Genomic DNA, 15584 nt, shown 5'->3' with positions numbered 1-15584 from the left:
TGAGGAAGATTTAAATAAAGTTATTGCAAAACAGGTGTAAGGTTTATTGGAGTTTATATGTAAGTATGTATGTATGTATGTACATGTACTGATGCAAAAAAAAAACGTAATCTAAATACATATATCAAAAATACTTAAAAAATAGGGATTAATTTTTTGCGCATTTTATTAGTAATACATACTTGTCATTCTTACACACATACATATGTACATACATATACCTAAAAGCTTTGCAGTAGCTTATTTATCATTTGAAAGATGACATCATACTCACGATTCTTCCATTGACTGAAAATTTTGGTAAAATATTAGCACAAGTCAAATTATTTGTATAGATAATTAAAAAGCCTCTACTTGATGGCCAGCAATTGTAACGCATTTGCATTATACATACAAATGCACCCATTGGGTCTGCTCTAGAGCAGTTCAATAACCGCACCCGCTAACTATCGGTATATTAGTTTAGTTTCACTTTAAAAGTAAGTTAGTACTTAGACGCAAAACACGCTCACACGCAGATATGATGCTGCTGACGTTTACGGTGCAACAACAATTTCCTTCAAGTAGTTAAAATTAGAAGCAATACACATATGTGTGCATACATATATGTATGTACATATAATCCGAAATTCCACTGTATGTTTGTTGGGGGAGTGCTGCTTCGTTCAAATATGTATGTACGTATGAATTAGCCGGACTATGGAATTCTTGCAAATTCCAAATACTTCGGCAGATATGGGGCATGAAGAGGGTCATTGTCAGCCGTCTATACACCAAAAAAAAACAAAGAACATGCATACATATGTACATATATACGTGCAAAGTGAAGCACGAAACCGCTTTTTCAAGTTTCGTCGATCTCTAGACAAAATCCGCACTACCCATACCAACAACAACAGCGTATTGGGCACGCAAAAATTTAAATAGCTTTGGAATGAAATGTATACGTGTAGCTGTAGAGCCACCTAATGCTGAATTAAGAAAGGGGGGTTAGAGGTGAAGGTTAGCAGTGTTCCCACCGCCCCCGGCCCCAATAGTAATGGGTGCATCACGCAGCCGATTGTCCCACAATGCGATGATGTGATGCGCTACGGAGTATGTCGTCATGGGTGAGTAATACATTCGAGTTTATTCACAAACCACCAATTTACTAATATAAAATGCATCCATTGGATATGTAAATATGTATGTAGTTATACCATGCGCAATTTTAAATTTATTCTAATAAGATTTTACTTTCTCTACTTGTTCCTACATACCTCGCACTTTTTTCGTGGAATCAAAAGTCAATTTCACCTGTCCGTTAATCGTTTGACCGGCGTAATATGTATTCCACGGATTATCCAATTGAATTTCACAACCTTTTAGCCCCATTTTAGTTTAACAATAAATTCCTATCGGAATCTTATATTTTCCTATTAACGAGATTCTGATAAGTACTTGCTTAAAAAGTACTGAGCTATTTAACACACCCAACTAATTATAAGCAGCTGCTGTTGCGGTTACCAGCCGCTGCGACAAATTAATTGAAGTATGTTGCCGGACTTTTGCAATTTAAAAAGCGAACTTGTTATAGGCGCGTCATTTTCCTACCGGCCCCGACCTGTGTTGATATTTTACGTACAATTGTACTTTTTTGAGTACAATTAAATTTAGAAAGTACAAAAGTACAATTTGTCGACTTTAAGTACAATTTCAACACCAAAAATACTTTTTGTACCAAACGCTCATATCTCCTCTAGTACTTTGATTCTTAGCCCGTTTACATTTAAGTGGATATACCTATATTTCATATTTGCTACATAACGAACTTATGAATTGAAATTTTGTGCGTTAAGGCCAGTATACAGCATTCAAGAAAAGCAAAAATTTATATAAATTGAAGTACAAGAAATGGCTAAGAAATTTTCTTAAGGAAGTACGCAGTTCTTAAGTACGCTTTCTACTACGGTTTTCTAAAGTTTTTTGTGAAAAAAGAGCACAAGGTAACCCGTGCCTCCAACAGAAATATATGGCCGTACCATTATTTCTTGAGGAAAGTGCGAAACAACAGGCTGGTGTGTGTTGATGTTTTGCCAAATCTTAATCATCGGCCCAAGGCGAATTTATTCAAGGTGGTGTAACTGGCGAATTTTGATTTTCGCAGCGGAACTACTGAATGTCAAAATGATGTGTTTGTTGTAATATGAATTCGCCTTGTTTACAACAAACACATCATTTTCGCCAGTAACACCAACTTGTATAAATTCGCCTTGCATTGGCCTTTCGAAAATCCCGATGAGTCTCTTCTCAATTCGGACGGAGCTAGTTTTCTGTGTTTTCTCTTATTACTAATCACAAAGATTTGTCGAGTTCCATATCCAGCCCTATCGTGAGTTTCCCCCAAATATTTTAATCCGCCCGTGGTAAATACACGGAAACGAAAAGTGACCAGCTTCGAGGAAAATTAAACTCATTTATGTTTTAAGTACATTTAACAGCGGTTAGGTTTTTTTTTCAAATTGGGTGCATTTTCAAAATTCATTTCCGTTCCTGATCCGAATGTGGTTTTAGATTTATCAAATAATCGATTTATTACTAATTCGCGGATTCCTGGCAATATGGCCACATCATGTACGCTTGTTGTCAAAAATGTACAAACGTCAGATAAGAAAATTTGCAAATTTTAGGCCTAGGGACGTTCCGATACCCTCAAAGTATCGATACCTATTCAAATGAGTTTACTCAAACCGCTATTTCGATACTACGTATATGAGTGAACCGAATGTATCGACAACTAGTTATATCGATAATTTTTCATCCTTTTAATGCAACAAAGCGAAAGTAATTTTCAGGCGTTATCTGTGACATACCTTTTGCGACACCTGAGTGGAAGGTCGACCTATCTCGGCAACCAATTCGAAAACGACCTATCGTAGAAAACTTTTCGAAGGCGACCTTTTTCAGAATTTGATTAAAAAACGCCATACCTCAGAAAACTTCAAGAACACCCTATTTCAGAATTCGGTTCAAAAACGCCCTATCAGCTTCCGATTCAATATATTTTCAATTGAGGTATCGATGTGTTTATTTTTTTATTAGTAACACCAGAAGTAATACTATTACTTAGAGAAAAAATTCCACCTTTGAAAGATTCCCACAAAACTTTACGGCTACAAAGCGTTGCTTGCACTTTGCTGTGGTATCACTAACTTTGTAAAAATATATCCACACTTTTATTTTTTATAAAATTGAAGCAATTCAGGCAGGTTCTGCAATTCACTTTCGAGTGAATTTCAATCAAACTTGCAAAATTGGCAGGGATTGAAATTCACTCGGAAGTGAATTACAGAACCTGCCCGATTATTTTCTATAGAAAAATATAGCCGACAAGATTCAAATCGATTCGATAGAAGTACTTTCCCAAGTAGGTATCGAAACAATGATTCGAGTAAAAAAAATAGTTGGTATCGAAACAAAAGTATCGAGTACATACTCGTATTTACTAGCATCGGAACATCCCTACTTAGGCCAGACGAGGAATAGTTTTCCACTTTTTCTCATATTTTATTGTATTTCAAAAGTTTTCTTAGTTAATATATTACAAAATTGATCAACATTACTTTGAGAATAAGCAACAATAACAACAATGTCGCTCTTCCGAAAACCAAAGAAAATTCAGCGGCGTGTGTTTAGCACTTTGGATGACGAAGAAAATGCAGCAGATACCATGGAAATGGACATTGATAGAGAACAACCGGTGCAAATTAATAAAAAGAATAAAGATGGCGGTAGCAAAAAATCCGCTAGTAAAGTAGAAAAAGTCGAGGAGCAGAAACCTAAAGCGCTTTTAAGTTTTGCAGACGACGGTAAGGAATCATTTAGCGATTGGGTAGTTTCGGGATGTGTGTGTTTATGGTGTAAAATCAATATCATTTCATTTAATCAGTTACAACAGCACACGTACTTCCTTTTTTTAACATACAATCTTTTATGGATTTGCAGAGGAGGATACGGAGGTATTTCAAGTTCGCAAATCATCAAACAGTAAAAAAATTATGCGAATGCTGGATCGCGAGCGGCGCAGAAAACGAAAAGAGGAACGCCAAAGTTCACAGTCTACGGCAGGTTCTAGTTTCGGTGTTATCGGTGGCAGCTCGACAAGTAGACAACGCGATCGGCAGCAATCGCATGACCGTATCGATAATGGAAGATCTACTGGTGGCAGCAGCAATAATATTTCTTACAATTTAGGTTCAGCAACAACCTCCAGCAATAAATATAAGGGTACAACCACGCTGGCAACCATGGGCGGAAAAGCCGTAGGCATTGCCTCAGCATCTGCTGCTGAGCAGTGTAAAAGTAAAAAATCTGATAGTATCCAAACAGAAATACGCACAGACGACTTTGTGGTAAGGTTATTATTATCAATTTCCCTACATGTTTTTATATAAAAAGAATAAAAAATTTCCAAGTGAGAAAAATATAAAAGCTTTTTTCGCGCAGCGCTTCACAGTACATGGTACGTGGAGTGTTCATATGCGACAAAGCTGCTAAGGCTTTGAGAAAAAAGCGGGAGAAGCATTTCGCATTCGCTGACAAAAGACAATATATACATAATTTATATAAAATACGCAATTGCACCATACAATGTTGTAATTATAAAGATATATCGCGGAATAAGGAAGTGGATTTTTCACGATATTATCTGACTTTAATTCCTGTTTTATTAGATACTTAAAACATTAAAATTTGGCAGCAATCAATTGCGAAATGCTTTTCTTAGAAATATTGTACAGACTAATACGGTGAAGTAAACACATTTTTTTAATCACCGTTTTGGGTTCTTTTGGTAGTCCTTTTCGGCGCAAATTAATAAAAATAAAAAAAGAATAGATTCGAAAGGGGTACGAAAAATTATTTAGGTGGAGTTTGTGAATTTTGCGCCTAAAAGGGTTACTCTACAATTGTGTACGTTTTAAAATTATATATGTTGTATAAATATTTTAATAAGATTTTGTAACTATATTTTAAAATTAATTTAATTTTTAGTATTAATTAATTTATCAAGCAACAAAAACTAAGCAACATTATATTCAATGTTTCTTAAGGCTTGAATAAATATGTGCATATGTATATAAGTTAACTTGCATGGAGTGGTTTTTGTTGCTAATATCTCTTTTCAAGAGCTGCCAATTTAGTGCTCTAGTGCTTATTAATTCAAACAAAACAATTTGATAGTTGCCAATCCACGGTATTAAATATGGAATCAAAAATCGTCAGACCTTAAGACATGCCAAAATTAAATTGTATGGAAACTTTTCCCAAAAATTTTTGCTTTTGTAGAAAAAAATTGTCATCTCCTTTTCTATAACTTGTTTTTAAAGTAAAACCGGATTTCCCTTTAAGTATATTAACATTGTCCTTGTACGATATTGTCCACAGCTCGTTGTTAAAAAATCTGAGCCTGATGTTATTCTTAATGGACGCGCCGCAATATGTGCAGGCCGCAACGATATGTCGGATGAGGATGAGCCAGAAGAGGAAGAAGATGATCCTGATGACAAACATCGTTTCTCTAAGCCTGAACACTTGAAACAAATGTTAGAAAGTGGTTCTATACCGGATGCGGCCATGATACACGCAGCGCGAAAACGTCGTCAAAAGGCTAGAGAGCAGGGTAAGCTAACTTCTAATTGTTCGGACGAGTTAATTGAATAACAATAATAATTCGGAATGCTTGGTTGTGTGTCTAGGCGACTTTATACCCGTCGAAGAACCGAAAGAGCCAGTTAAGAAGGGCAGTCGATTGGCGCGCGAGGATGTAGAAGGAGATAATTCGGATGATGAGGAACGAATGGACATGACAGTCGCAACTGGCAAGAAGGAGCGTGAGGAACGACGTGAACAATTTTACGCGGTGGAAAACAACGATTGTATGTAGCGTTGCGTAGTTAAAAAAAAAAATCCCAGTTAAATGTCAACTGGAATATGGCGCCAATTTTTATTATTAATATTGGTTTATTGCACAAATCATTTGATTGAAACACAACAATTTACGGGAGCACGCAATTTTCTACTTCTACTCCTAGATACTGATGAGGATTCCGATCGAGAAATGCATGAATGGGAAAATCAACAAATACGTAAAGGCGTGACTGGTGCGCAACTGGTGAGTGCTCAACATGATGCAGTACTCTCGCGGTTTATGATTAAGCCTACCGGTACGAATGCGTTGGAATATGCGCCAGAACAACAATCCACATCAACACTGCTGGAGCAAGCATATGCAAAGAGCGCACTACAGAAGCCACAGCAAATATTGAGTGGAGCAACGAAGACAAAAAAGGAGAAGAGCAAAGCAGTATCATTACGCACACCCAATGAAATACACGATGCTATACAAACGCGGTATGTTTTATGTGCAACTTGAAGAGTGCTCTGTAATTGACCTATACTAGGTAAGACTTTAAAATTTACTTCTCTTTTTTTTAACAGTTTGATGAAGTTACGTGAGGTTAACGAAAAACATATGTCGGATATCGAACGTATTGCGAACGAGTTAAAGGTGCTAAAACTTGAAGAATTGGATTGCACACAGAAGGCACCAACGGCGGCGGCAAAATATCGTTTCTATCAAGAGTTGAAGTGCTATGCTGCGGATTTGGTCGACTGTTTGACTGAGAAGGTTGTAAAACAAAATTTCATGGGCGTTGTAACAAAAACTTAGAACAATTTTCTTTCCCCTTATATCTGATTCAGACCCCGATAATTAATGAATTAGAGAAACGCAGTTTACATGCATTTTCAAAACATCAGAATTTCCTCATCGAACGCCGCCGACAAGATATACGCGATCAAGCTAAAGAAATGGCGGAGGCATCAAGTAAGCAACAAAATTTTATTTCCAATTGGTCATGTCACTAAAGTAAAAATCTTCGTTTTCGTTGCTTTAGAACCTGCAGGTTCACGCCGTGGCCCCGAATCGGAGGAACAGGTACGCCGCGCTGCAGAGCGTGAAGGTAGACGTACACGCCGACGTTGTGATCGTGAGAAAAATGAACTTCTCATTTCGCATTTAGACGGCATGTCTAGCGACGATGAAACATCGGACCGATACCAAGAACAATTACAAAGTAATTTAGGTGGGTGTGCATTTTTCAATGGAAACAAATATTTGAATTGTATTTCATATTTGATTTTATCTTGAACAGAGCAAATTCATAAAGAGGCAGAGGCAATATTCAACGATGTAAACGATGACTTTTATAAAGTCGAACTAATTTTAATGAAATTCTATGCTTGGCGCAAAACCGACATGGATTCTTACAAGGATGCATTTGTTAGTCTCTGCTTGCCGAAGGTGTGTAGTTGAGCGATTGTGTTTATAGAAGAGTTGTGCATTTCTAATCGTTTGAATTATAAATTTTGTTATTGGTTTACTAGATTTTGGGGCCTCTAGTACGATTTGAAATGTTATCCTGGTCACCACTGCTAGAAGAATACAAAGATATTGAAAAAATGCATTGGTATTCAGCTTGCATGCTTTACGCTTGGAGTGAGGATGAAACCGAGACGTCTCTACGGCTCGATGTTGATGTTAGTTTAGTACCGACAATCATTGAGAAAATTATATTACCCAAAGTTACTGGTAAGCATTTAAATATCAAGGCACAATGCTTTACCTGCTTAGCTAATTTGGTCAAATTTATTGTGCAGATATAGTCAATCAATGCTGGGATCCACTATCGACAACACAAACATTGCGTTTAATTGGCTTTATAAACCGCTTGGGTCGCGATTTCCCACTGAAAGATACTTCAAAGCAGTTACAGCAGTTGTTTGAAAAGATTTTAGAAAAAATGAAATTAGCATTAGAGAATGACGTCTTTATACCAATTTTTCCTAAACAGTAAGTAAACACCACCATATAGTAGCTAAGCTAATTAAACAATTGCAATTTTCCATTGATCTTCAGAGTACAAGAGGCCAAGACTTCTTTCTTCCAACGCCAATTCTGTAGTGGTCTGAAATTATTTCGAAATTTTCTTAGCTGGCAGGGCATTGTTGCGGATAAACCTTTGCGTGAACTAGCAATAGGTTCATTGCTAAACCGTTATTTACTACTGGCTATGAGGGTATGTAACAAAAAAAAACAAAAAATAAAAATATTTAAATAATAAACCACTTCTAACTTACATTTTATTAATTTTCAATCTTACAGGTGTGCACAGCCAATGATGCGATAAGTAAAGCTTATATAATTGTTAATACATTACCAACCGTATGGCTACAGCCGGAATCGGAAACGCTGCAAAATTTGCAATTACTAATTACCTACATCAAGCAGACTTTGGACGCATTCGATGCAAAGAATCCGCTTTTTATGTAAGTAATTGAAAAGTGTTCAAAATTCACTACATACCATACATACATAAAATAAATCTATAACAACTCTATCTGAAATTCTAGGCAAACCTGCGACAAGGCCAAGCAAATTCTGCAACGGCTACATAGCTATTAGTTCTCACATGACTTGGTACTTATACTCAAATTATACAACAGCAGCGCGCCGTTATTCACTTGAATACGACTTTCGTTTGCAGTTTGTTTCCTTTTGGAATACGTTATGTATATAGTTTATGTAGTTGGCCTAGCTATATAATTGTAGATGTTTAATTAAATAGCTGTAAGCACTTTTTCAGACTCCATAGAGTTTCAAATAAAAATAATACATTGTGACATAAAAACTTGATGTTTATTTCTTTATGATACTACACCGCTCTACATAGAAAATGTTAAAATGATAGGGCGTCCACAAAAAATTAAACAAAAATATTGGTTTTGCGATAATCCGGTAAATGTAAGTAGATTTATTGTAAAATAAATAAAAAAAATTAGTTTCAAGCGATGATTAAATATGTTTATTAATGACTTGCATTACAAAAAGGCATATCACTCCCAAACTGGTATTGTTTATTCATATTGTATATGCACCAGCATTTATTCTGTTTTCGAGGTGCCCGGCTTTTCATAGCATGCTGCCAACTCCTTAATGGCATTCTGTAGACTTTGCAACTGTTCACTTATGAGCTTCGCCTCATCGCTATCTTCCGTAGCTTGTAATAGTTTTAAAACAAGATCTGTGAAGACAAAACACTTTCAATAAAACAATGTTCAAGTCAAAAATATCTTACTACTCACCGTGGTATTGCATAAGTTGTTCATTTTGCTCATTACTCAAACTGGGGCGTACAAAGGCCAATATTTGTGCTACGAATTTACCGGAAGCATGGAGTATACAACCAGTCACTGTTGTAAAAAGTATTAAAGATACTAAATGCAGAACCAAAGCGGGTTCTACGGTCTCTTGCAGCTGTTGGAGAAGTTTTTCTCTGTGTTGCAGTATCAGTTGGCGATCTTTTTTCTTGTCCACTTTCTTGATGATCATGCTACATGCTTTCAGCGCGCTCTCAATGGCAGCAACAAAATCGTCTACTGTTTTATTAAGCGCCTTGTTGAGTTCAAACAAGACTAGTTTATATTGAGGATCTGAAAAAAATAATAATTATTAATATTTTCTTTTAAATGTAAACCCTATAAGTACTCCTACCACATTCTTGTGCTATTTTATTGCGTTGATCGACATTGAGGTTGGTGATTTTCGTAGTTAAATTGCTTTCGCTAGCAATATAGGCGGTCAGTTCATTGCAAATATCATTGCCAAGGGATTTGAGCAAATATTTAATCAGCTGAGTCTGCGTGTCGGCGGGTAATAGCTATACAAGAGAAAATGTAACAAACTGGGATTTACTAAATATTCAGTTTTTACCTTTAAACCCTTCTCGTATAAACGCAAATCAACGATTAACGTATTGATGCGCTCCTGTATGGCAGCATGTGTCTGCCGTCGATTAGTTTGAGGAGTTGCTTCGAACAGTTCCTGCGCCTTGGCGAGTGCAATTTGATTTAATTGACTTTAGATAGAGAAGCAGAAACATTAAAGACTATGGGTCAACTGATGACGAACGAAATGACGAACCTGTAATAAAGTGCAGCAATAGTGTCGGAGAGATATTCCAATCCTTCCTCTTCCAAGGTCTTGTTGATGGTCTTCACTATATCTTCCACTTTTACTAATTCGAATGACTTTGCCGCTTTCTTGCCTACCCCTGTACGTGTATCTTGTTCATCATCGCTATCTGCAGCATTAGCAGCACCACGCCCTCCACGCTGGTGTTTCTTAGTTGACTTGGTCTTAGTTTCACGCCCCTGGCTGCCCCCGCCTGCTTTTCCGGTGGCAGCCTTCTTGCGTCGTTCTTCGCGCTTATCAGCCTTTGAATCATCCTCGAAGTCTTGGACAAAATTTGATTTGCCAGAAAGCTGTTTCTCAGCTAAGTATTGCTGGTAAACTCCACTCTCAACTGCAGTTTTAGCATTGGCATTTGCAATATTGTGACAGGGCTGAATGAGGTCATTCAAATATTGCTGTGAAAATACTTTTGGAGGCGTTAAATAAATATAATGTTTTATAAGGATTATAAAAAATGCGTTTCGCTTACCAATGCTTTGTAGGAAAACAAAGTTACCCGGTGCTGTGCCCTTCCGTGAAATTATCGTCTCAAAAACCTCTTCAATATCTTCCTCTGACATATTAGAAGGCAGTATGGTGGCTAGGTCTACAAAGCTTTTCGTAGCGCTGCACTCATTCAATGAGCTGAGCACCGTCAGATCAATAATTTTAGAACCAATGGCACAGCGTTTCAAGTAAATAATGTCTTCGTTTGGAAACTGCTTGCGTATAAATTGTTTCACATCAGAAACACCCAACTTGCTAATGACCTCGTACTCCAGAAAGCCGTTTTGTTTGTAAAATGAATTGACCCAGTCGGCCTTATAATAGTAGGATATATAACATAGCATTATACTACATGCAACGCATATAATGAATATTTGCTTCTTACCTGCATCTTAGTGTAGATATGTGGAATGTATTGTGCATTTGGCTGCTTAGATGTCACATTACCAGCAGGCGCAATTTCATCAAACAAAGAATGGAAGATTTTTTCTTGCACATTAATTTGCTGCAAGATAGTGGCAACATTCGTCGGACGCGTTATGGCCTTTAAAGCGCCACGTATTTTAGCTTTGCAACGCTGTATGTAAGCTTGAGTGAAGAATACGCGAGGATTAGCAGTATCCTGTCGCCCACGTATGATCTTGCCTAAATGCTTCTCGACAACATCATGCTGTAGAAAGTCCGAAGGTAAATCAAATTGTTGCGCTAGGTCGGAGATTGTTATTTCACCTTTCTGTGACAGTCGCTCGTTTATTTCCTCGGCGATACGTGTGATGTACTGCTCACTAATCAATTGTCCCAACTTGAAATATATTTCTGTATCTGATTCAGCGATTCGTGAACCAATTTCTTCGATCTGTGAATATAAAAAAATTTAAAATGCACTTTATTTAAGTATGTATAGTGTGTATTTATCTTACACGCGATAAGTCTACATTCAGTGTCTTGCTGACTTCCACTAAATTTATACGGCCGCCGTTAACATACAGTTCATCCTGTACTTCACGTTCTAGTTGCTCCGGCGTAATATACTCCTTGCCATCGTTGGTAAAGAAGGCTTCGAGTAGGTTCTTTTCCAGCAATAAGGTAACAATTTCGACACAATTCCTCTCAGAAAGGCTGAAAATTTGTTTGGGAGAAATCGTTTAGTTTTTTGGTTGGCTGGCAATTGCAATGCACCTACCGTTGCAGAGTCGACGTCAGTTGTGCCTTCTGGAAGTCTGCAGCTAAACGTTTAATCTCATCCCAGTCAGCACTCATTTCGAAATTATATTTTTGCACAGATTATTACTCTATTAGTCTATTAATTGTGAAAATTTAGAAATAATACTTCCACTGTCTGCTGCAATTGTCGAAGAAAACAACAAAATAAACACGTCGTCAATTTTGATAATTGTGAACTTATGGCAGGTGACAGAAGAACGTAACTGTCAAACTTTACTATTAGAGAAGTATTTTGGAACGTAGCGTATATCCCGATTTCGAGACTGATCCATGCGGGACAGCATATGAAAGAATTTTTCGCTGTATATATTCATATATATGAGCAAACCACACCGTGTCATATATAGACCATACGTTCCATACAGTGAGCCTCAGAACAGCACTCAACCAACCACTTACACAGCGATGCAATTAGACTGATCCTCAACATTCGTAAAGGCAACATCGTTCTAGGTTGTCGACCTCCGCCCATAAGCATAGCAGAAGCAGAACTGCGGAGATAGACCAGAAGCAGGCCTGGCACAACTCATTCCCACGACAGTCGCTTCTGCGCACCGGAATGACTCGGGTTTTACCCGAGTAAGGGTTGTTGTGTTTCGGCGATCTAGCCTCGTTGAGGTCGGTGAAATATCTCAAGCGTTGTTCGTCCATATGGCTACATCTGCTATGTACTCTTCTGATCAGGGCTGGCATTGAGTCAAACCCTGGGTCAGAAACTAACACCTGCTTTGTGTGCCAGAGACGACTACACCACAACTCCCTCTCAGTCAAGTGCAATGCTTGCAACGGGTGGAGTACAGTATGTGTATGTACAGGGTGGACCAAATAAGACCTACCATTCATAGTTCATAGGTCCATAGTTGGCCTATCAGTGTGCGCAGGTGATCCATCTTGTTGGAACCAAAAACTAGAATGCTGCTCTGCCGTCGGCTGCACAAAACAGAGCATCTGGATAAGTTTTGCTTGGAAATGCGCTTCATCCGACATCAAAACATTACCTAAAAATCAATTTGTGGGGCTAATTGTGTTAAACGAATAGCGTATGATTTTCCAAGAGATTAACTATAACATGCAAAAAGAAAAAAAATAGTATTGAAAAATAAAGAAGTTATACGTGTCTAACATTGGTAGGTCTTATTTGATACTCCCCTATTTTAAAATTGAACAAGAACTTCTTCACGGACATACCGCTTCCATTAGGTTATTTAAGGCTTTCTGCTCATTGGTCGTCCAATCATAGTTGAGTCATAGTTATCGTCATGAAGCAACGATTACATGACGATTACACTTCTGCATACTTGGTCGTGATATTTCAATTCATTTGGCGTCTAAAAATTCACTTGGAGCAGGTATTTTCTGTTTTTTTTGGTTGATATTTTCGCGAAATATTTACAAAAACCTGCAATTTTTTAAATATAGACTGTGCTGCAACATTTCTAGACGTAATTTTCCAGTAATATCTCTTCTTTTCTTTTCCTGGAATGTGTTTTGTGTATGCACACAGAGACTTAATACAATTTCGTCATATTTTATAGTTAAAACGCTCATATTTATTAAATTTTAATGCAATTATCCACTTTTTAATAATTTCCACAGATTTTATGCGAAAAAATACTAATTTTTATACAATTTTAATGCAAATATTAACTTTTTCACTAATTTTCCCCCATAAAATTTAAACAAACAATGCGTGCACAACGATTAGCAAACGACAGTGCCGTACTTATCTGTTTCTGCATCTTCTACGATTTGCCGATAACTAGCCGATAACGACAAGTGTGCAGATCTCCTTTGAAATGCATGTGCTCGGCTCAAAATTTCAGGGCGAGACGATAACGCAACTATGATTGGACGACAAGTGTGCAGATAGCCTAAGATGGCAATGAATGCCGACCACCAAACGTAGCGAGAACGTAAATTGTTGGTGAAAACGTTAGATCAAATGTTTCAATAAAAAATTGATTTTGGATGAACGAAGTTCGCCGGGTCTGCTAGTGCATTGTACAAGCAAAATAAATTGTTTAATACAAAATTAAGTAAAAATATTCTTTAATATGGAATACCTGGTGTTTTGACCCACTGACATTCGAATCAATTGCGAACTGCTGCAAACTAGAAGAAGAGACATATTCAATTAATCAAATTTTCGAAGGTAAACAAAACTCACATTCGTTACTTGAATCTTTTGGAAAAAATTGTTACTCCGATTAAATTGACCGGAATAAGCCAAATAGACAATTAAAACACCAATGCATTAACAGTGCGCTTACCCAAAATTATGTCAATAGCAAAATTATTTGTAAAGGTTTTTGGTGAGGATATTTTCGAACAGATTAGTACAACACAGAAACAAAAGCCAGAGGATGAGGATGATGAAGCCGGGTGCTCCGCCACACAAGACACGCCAAAGCAGCCAAAAGTGGATGAAATGAAATTATCTGAGTAAGTAAGGAGCTGCTATTTCACAAGTTGTAAATTTTCAGGGCCAGTTGATGGTCAAATTCCTTTCAAGGCAATTTGAATGGGGATATGATTATTTTCTAATTCATTGCATGTACACACATACATACTATATACTTGTGTGGGACTGATAAATGTTATTTCACTAACAGCCAAATTGTCATTGTGCGGAATTGGTTAAACGAACGGCTCAATGTCATCGAATCAAATAGTACAGAAGCGACGAAGACGCAACGCATCGATATGGCCTCTAGGCTTGGTCCAGAGCACACCATTTGTGATATTGATTTTACATCGACAGTGCGAATATCGGCCGATAGGCTATCGCTGCGTTCACAGGGTAGTTTTAATACCATAAAGGCCAATGTTTGCGTTTATGGTGGGCGTTGGATGTATGAGGTAAGCAATCAGTTTAACTTTGAAGGGGTTTGAGGTGTTCAATGAAGCATGACATTGGTATATCACAGTTGTGGTAAGGGGTAATCGGTCAGTTTCGAAGAGTAATGACCTTGAGTTAAACGTGTTGCCATGCCGGCAAGTGCGTTAACGTCCGAAGGACATTTAGCTGTTCTATTTCCGAATGATGCGATATTATGTGCATTAGGCTGGGTCGAAAACATATTTTGCAATTTTCACACACAATAAATGAAAGCTTATTTTATGTATCTAAAGCAACGTCCTAAAAGACTAACTCGAACTTTCGCAATCCAATGCTAAGGTGTGACGTGTAAATATATACATATATGTACAGGTGGAAAAATATATATTTGAGTACTTTGTATCCTTTTTAGATCAGCAAATTTATCTCTAAAGAAATTAAATTTTTGGTTCCTATAAAATTTAAAATTTTATTACAAAATACGATCTATCACGCTTTAAAGCCGCATCAAAAAAAAATGTATGGAGAAAGGTACTAGGCTTGGCTAGTATAATCCTTTTCATTTTTGTACTGACCCGGCCTAATGTGCATAGAAATTATTTATTAACATTTAACTATTCAAACAACAGCATAATATGTAAATACATATACATAATAATTTTTATATATGTATGTACATACGTATACATTTATTTATTAGATACTTTTGCATAGTAAAGGTGTTATGCAAATTGGTTGGTGCTCTAACAAATGCACTTTTAATGAGAACAGCGGAGTAGGCGATACCAAATGGAGCTATGGTTATGATGGAAGCAAGCAACAAATATGGCACATTTCTACATCGAAGTAAGTAAATAAAAAGCTGAAGCCTATCCTTACAAAATACTTACAAATCCTTAAATCTAATCTTTTTTTAAATTTCAGGTATGGCGACAAATGGCAAATTGGTGATATTATCGGTAT

At 37.0% G+C, this 15584-nt stretch overlaps 4 protein-coding genes across 6 annotated transcripts in view; 1 reads left to right on the top strand and 3 right to left on the bottom strand.

Moving 5' to 3' along the window:
• Nucleotides 1–1502, bottom strand: part of LOC118741232 (arrestin domain-containing protein 17-like) — a gene marked incomplete in the record, with an annotated part of 3473 nt that extends 1971 nt beyond the window's left edge. The window contains 1 exon segment of the mRNA XM_036473147.1: nt 1256–1502. Within this exon segment, the coding sequence (XP_036329040.1) occupies nt 1256–1374 (119 nt within the window).
• The window catches only part of LOC118741240 (E3 ubiquitin-protein ligase RNF123-like), a 26300-nt gene that overhangs the window by 8938 nt on the left and 1778 nt on the right, over nt 1–15584 (bottom strand). The window lies entirely within an intron of this gene.
• LOC118741208 (PAX3- and PAX7-binding protein 1-like) lies at nt 3497–8738 on the top strand. Of its 2 annotated transcripts, none has more exons than XM_036473106.1 (14): nt 3497–3848; nt 3985–4391; nt 5425–5659; nt 5736–5915; nt 6072–6390; nt 6478–6667; nt 6742–6865; nt 6936–7124; nt 7194–7342; nt 7426–7630; nt 7699–7891; nt 7958–8117; nt 8204–8367; nt 8452–8738. In XM_036473106.1, exons 1-14 carry the CDS (start codon nt 3629–3631, stop codon nt 8501–8503), a joined length of 2787 nt encoding a protein of 928 aa, XP_036328999.1. In that variant the 5' UTR covers nt 3497–3628; the 3' UTR covers nt 8504–8738. The 2 variants fall into 2 exon arrangements, with proteins under 2 accessions (XP_036328999.1, XP_036329007.1); XM_036473114.1 differs by having other exon boundaries at nt 3757–3848; nt 3929–4391.
• LOC118741217 (E3 UFM1-protein ligase 1 homolog) lies at nt 8818–11964 on the bottom strand. 2 transcript variants are annotated; one of them, XM_036473135.1, is made up of 9 exons: nt 11742–11964; nt 11479–11677; nt 10944–11414; nt 10542–10872; nt 10022–10478; nt 9812–9956; nt 9596–9758; nt 9184–9531; nt 8818–9122 (listed from the first exon to the last, which is right to left on the bottom strand). In XM_036473135.1, exons 1-9 carry the CDS (start codon nt 11816–11818, stop codon nt 8983–8985), a joined length of 2331 nt encoding a protein of 776 aa, XP_036329028.1. In that variant the 5' UTR covers nt 11819–11964; the 3' UTR covers nt 8818–8982. The 2 variants fall into 2 exon arrangements, with proteins under 2 accessions (XP_036329028.1, XP_036329021.1); XM_036473128.1 differs by having other exon boundaries at nt 9593–9758; nt 11742–11962.

Source organism: Rhagoletis pomonella, unplaced genomic scaffold (assembly GCF_013731165.1).
Source record: "Rhagoletis pomonella isolate Grant_MI unplaced genomic scaffold, Rhpom_1.0 Rhpom_scaffold_00001, whole genome shotgun sequence".
NCBI lineage: Eukaryota > Metazoa > Arthropoda > Insecta > Diptera > Tephritidae > Rhagoletis > Rhagoletis pomonella.
The sequence above is the reverse complement of the archived record's forward strand: the minus strand, read 5'-3'. Positions and strand labels throughout refer to the sequence as shown.

Bases quoted from the DNA above. Each gene is read 5' to 3' on its own strand.
- LOC118741208 (XM_036473106.1), top strand. From the start codon at position 3,629: ATGTCGCTCTTCCGAAAACCAAAGAAAATTCAGCGGCGTGTGTTTAGC. The intron at 4,392-5,424 runs GTAAGGTTATTA...TATTGTCCACAG, and splicing joins TACGCACAGACGACTTTGTG to CTCGTTGTTAAAAAATCTGA. The intron at 8,118-8,203 runs GTATGTAACAAA...TCAATCTTACAG, and splicing joins ATTTACTACTGGCTATGAGG to GTGTGCACAGCCAATGATGC.
- LOC118741217 (XM_036473128.1), bottom strand. From the start codon at position 11,818: ATGAGTGCTGACTGGGATGAGATTAAACGTTTAGCTGCAGACTTCCAG. The intron at 10,873-10,943 runs GTAAGAAGCAAA...TACTATTATAAG, and splicing joins ATATCTACACTAAGATGCAG to GCCGACTGGGTCAATTCATT. The intron at 9,532-9,592 runs GTAGGAGTACTT...TATTTTTTTCAG, and splicing joins TAAAATAGCACAAGAATGTG to ATCCTCAATATAAACTAGTC.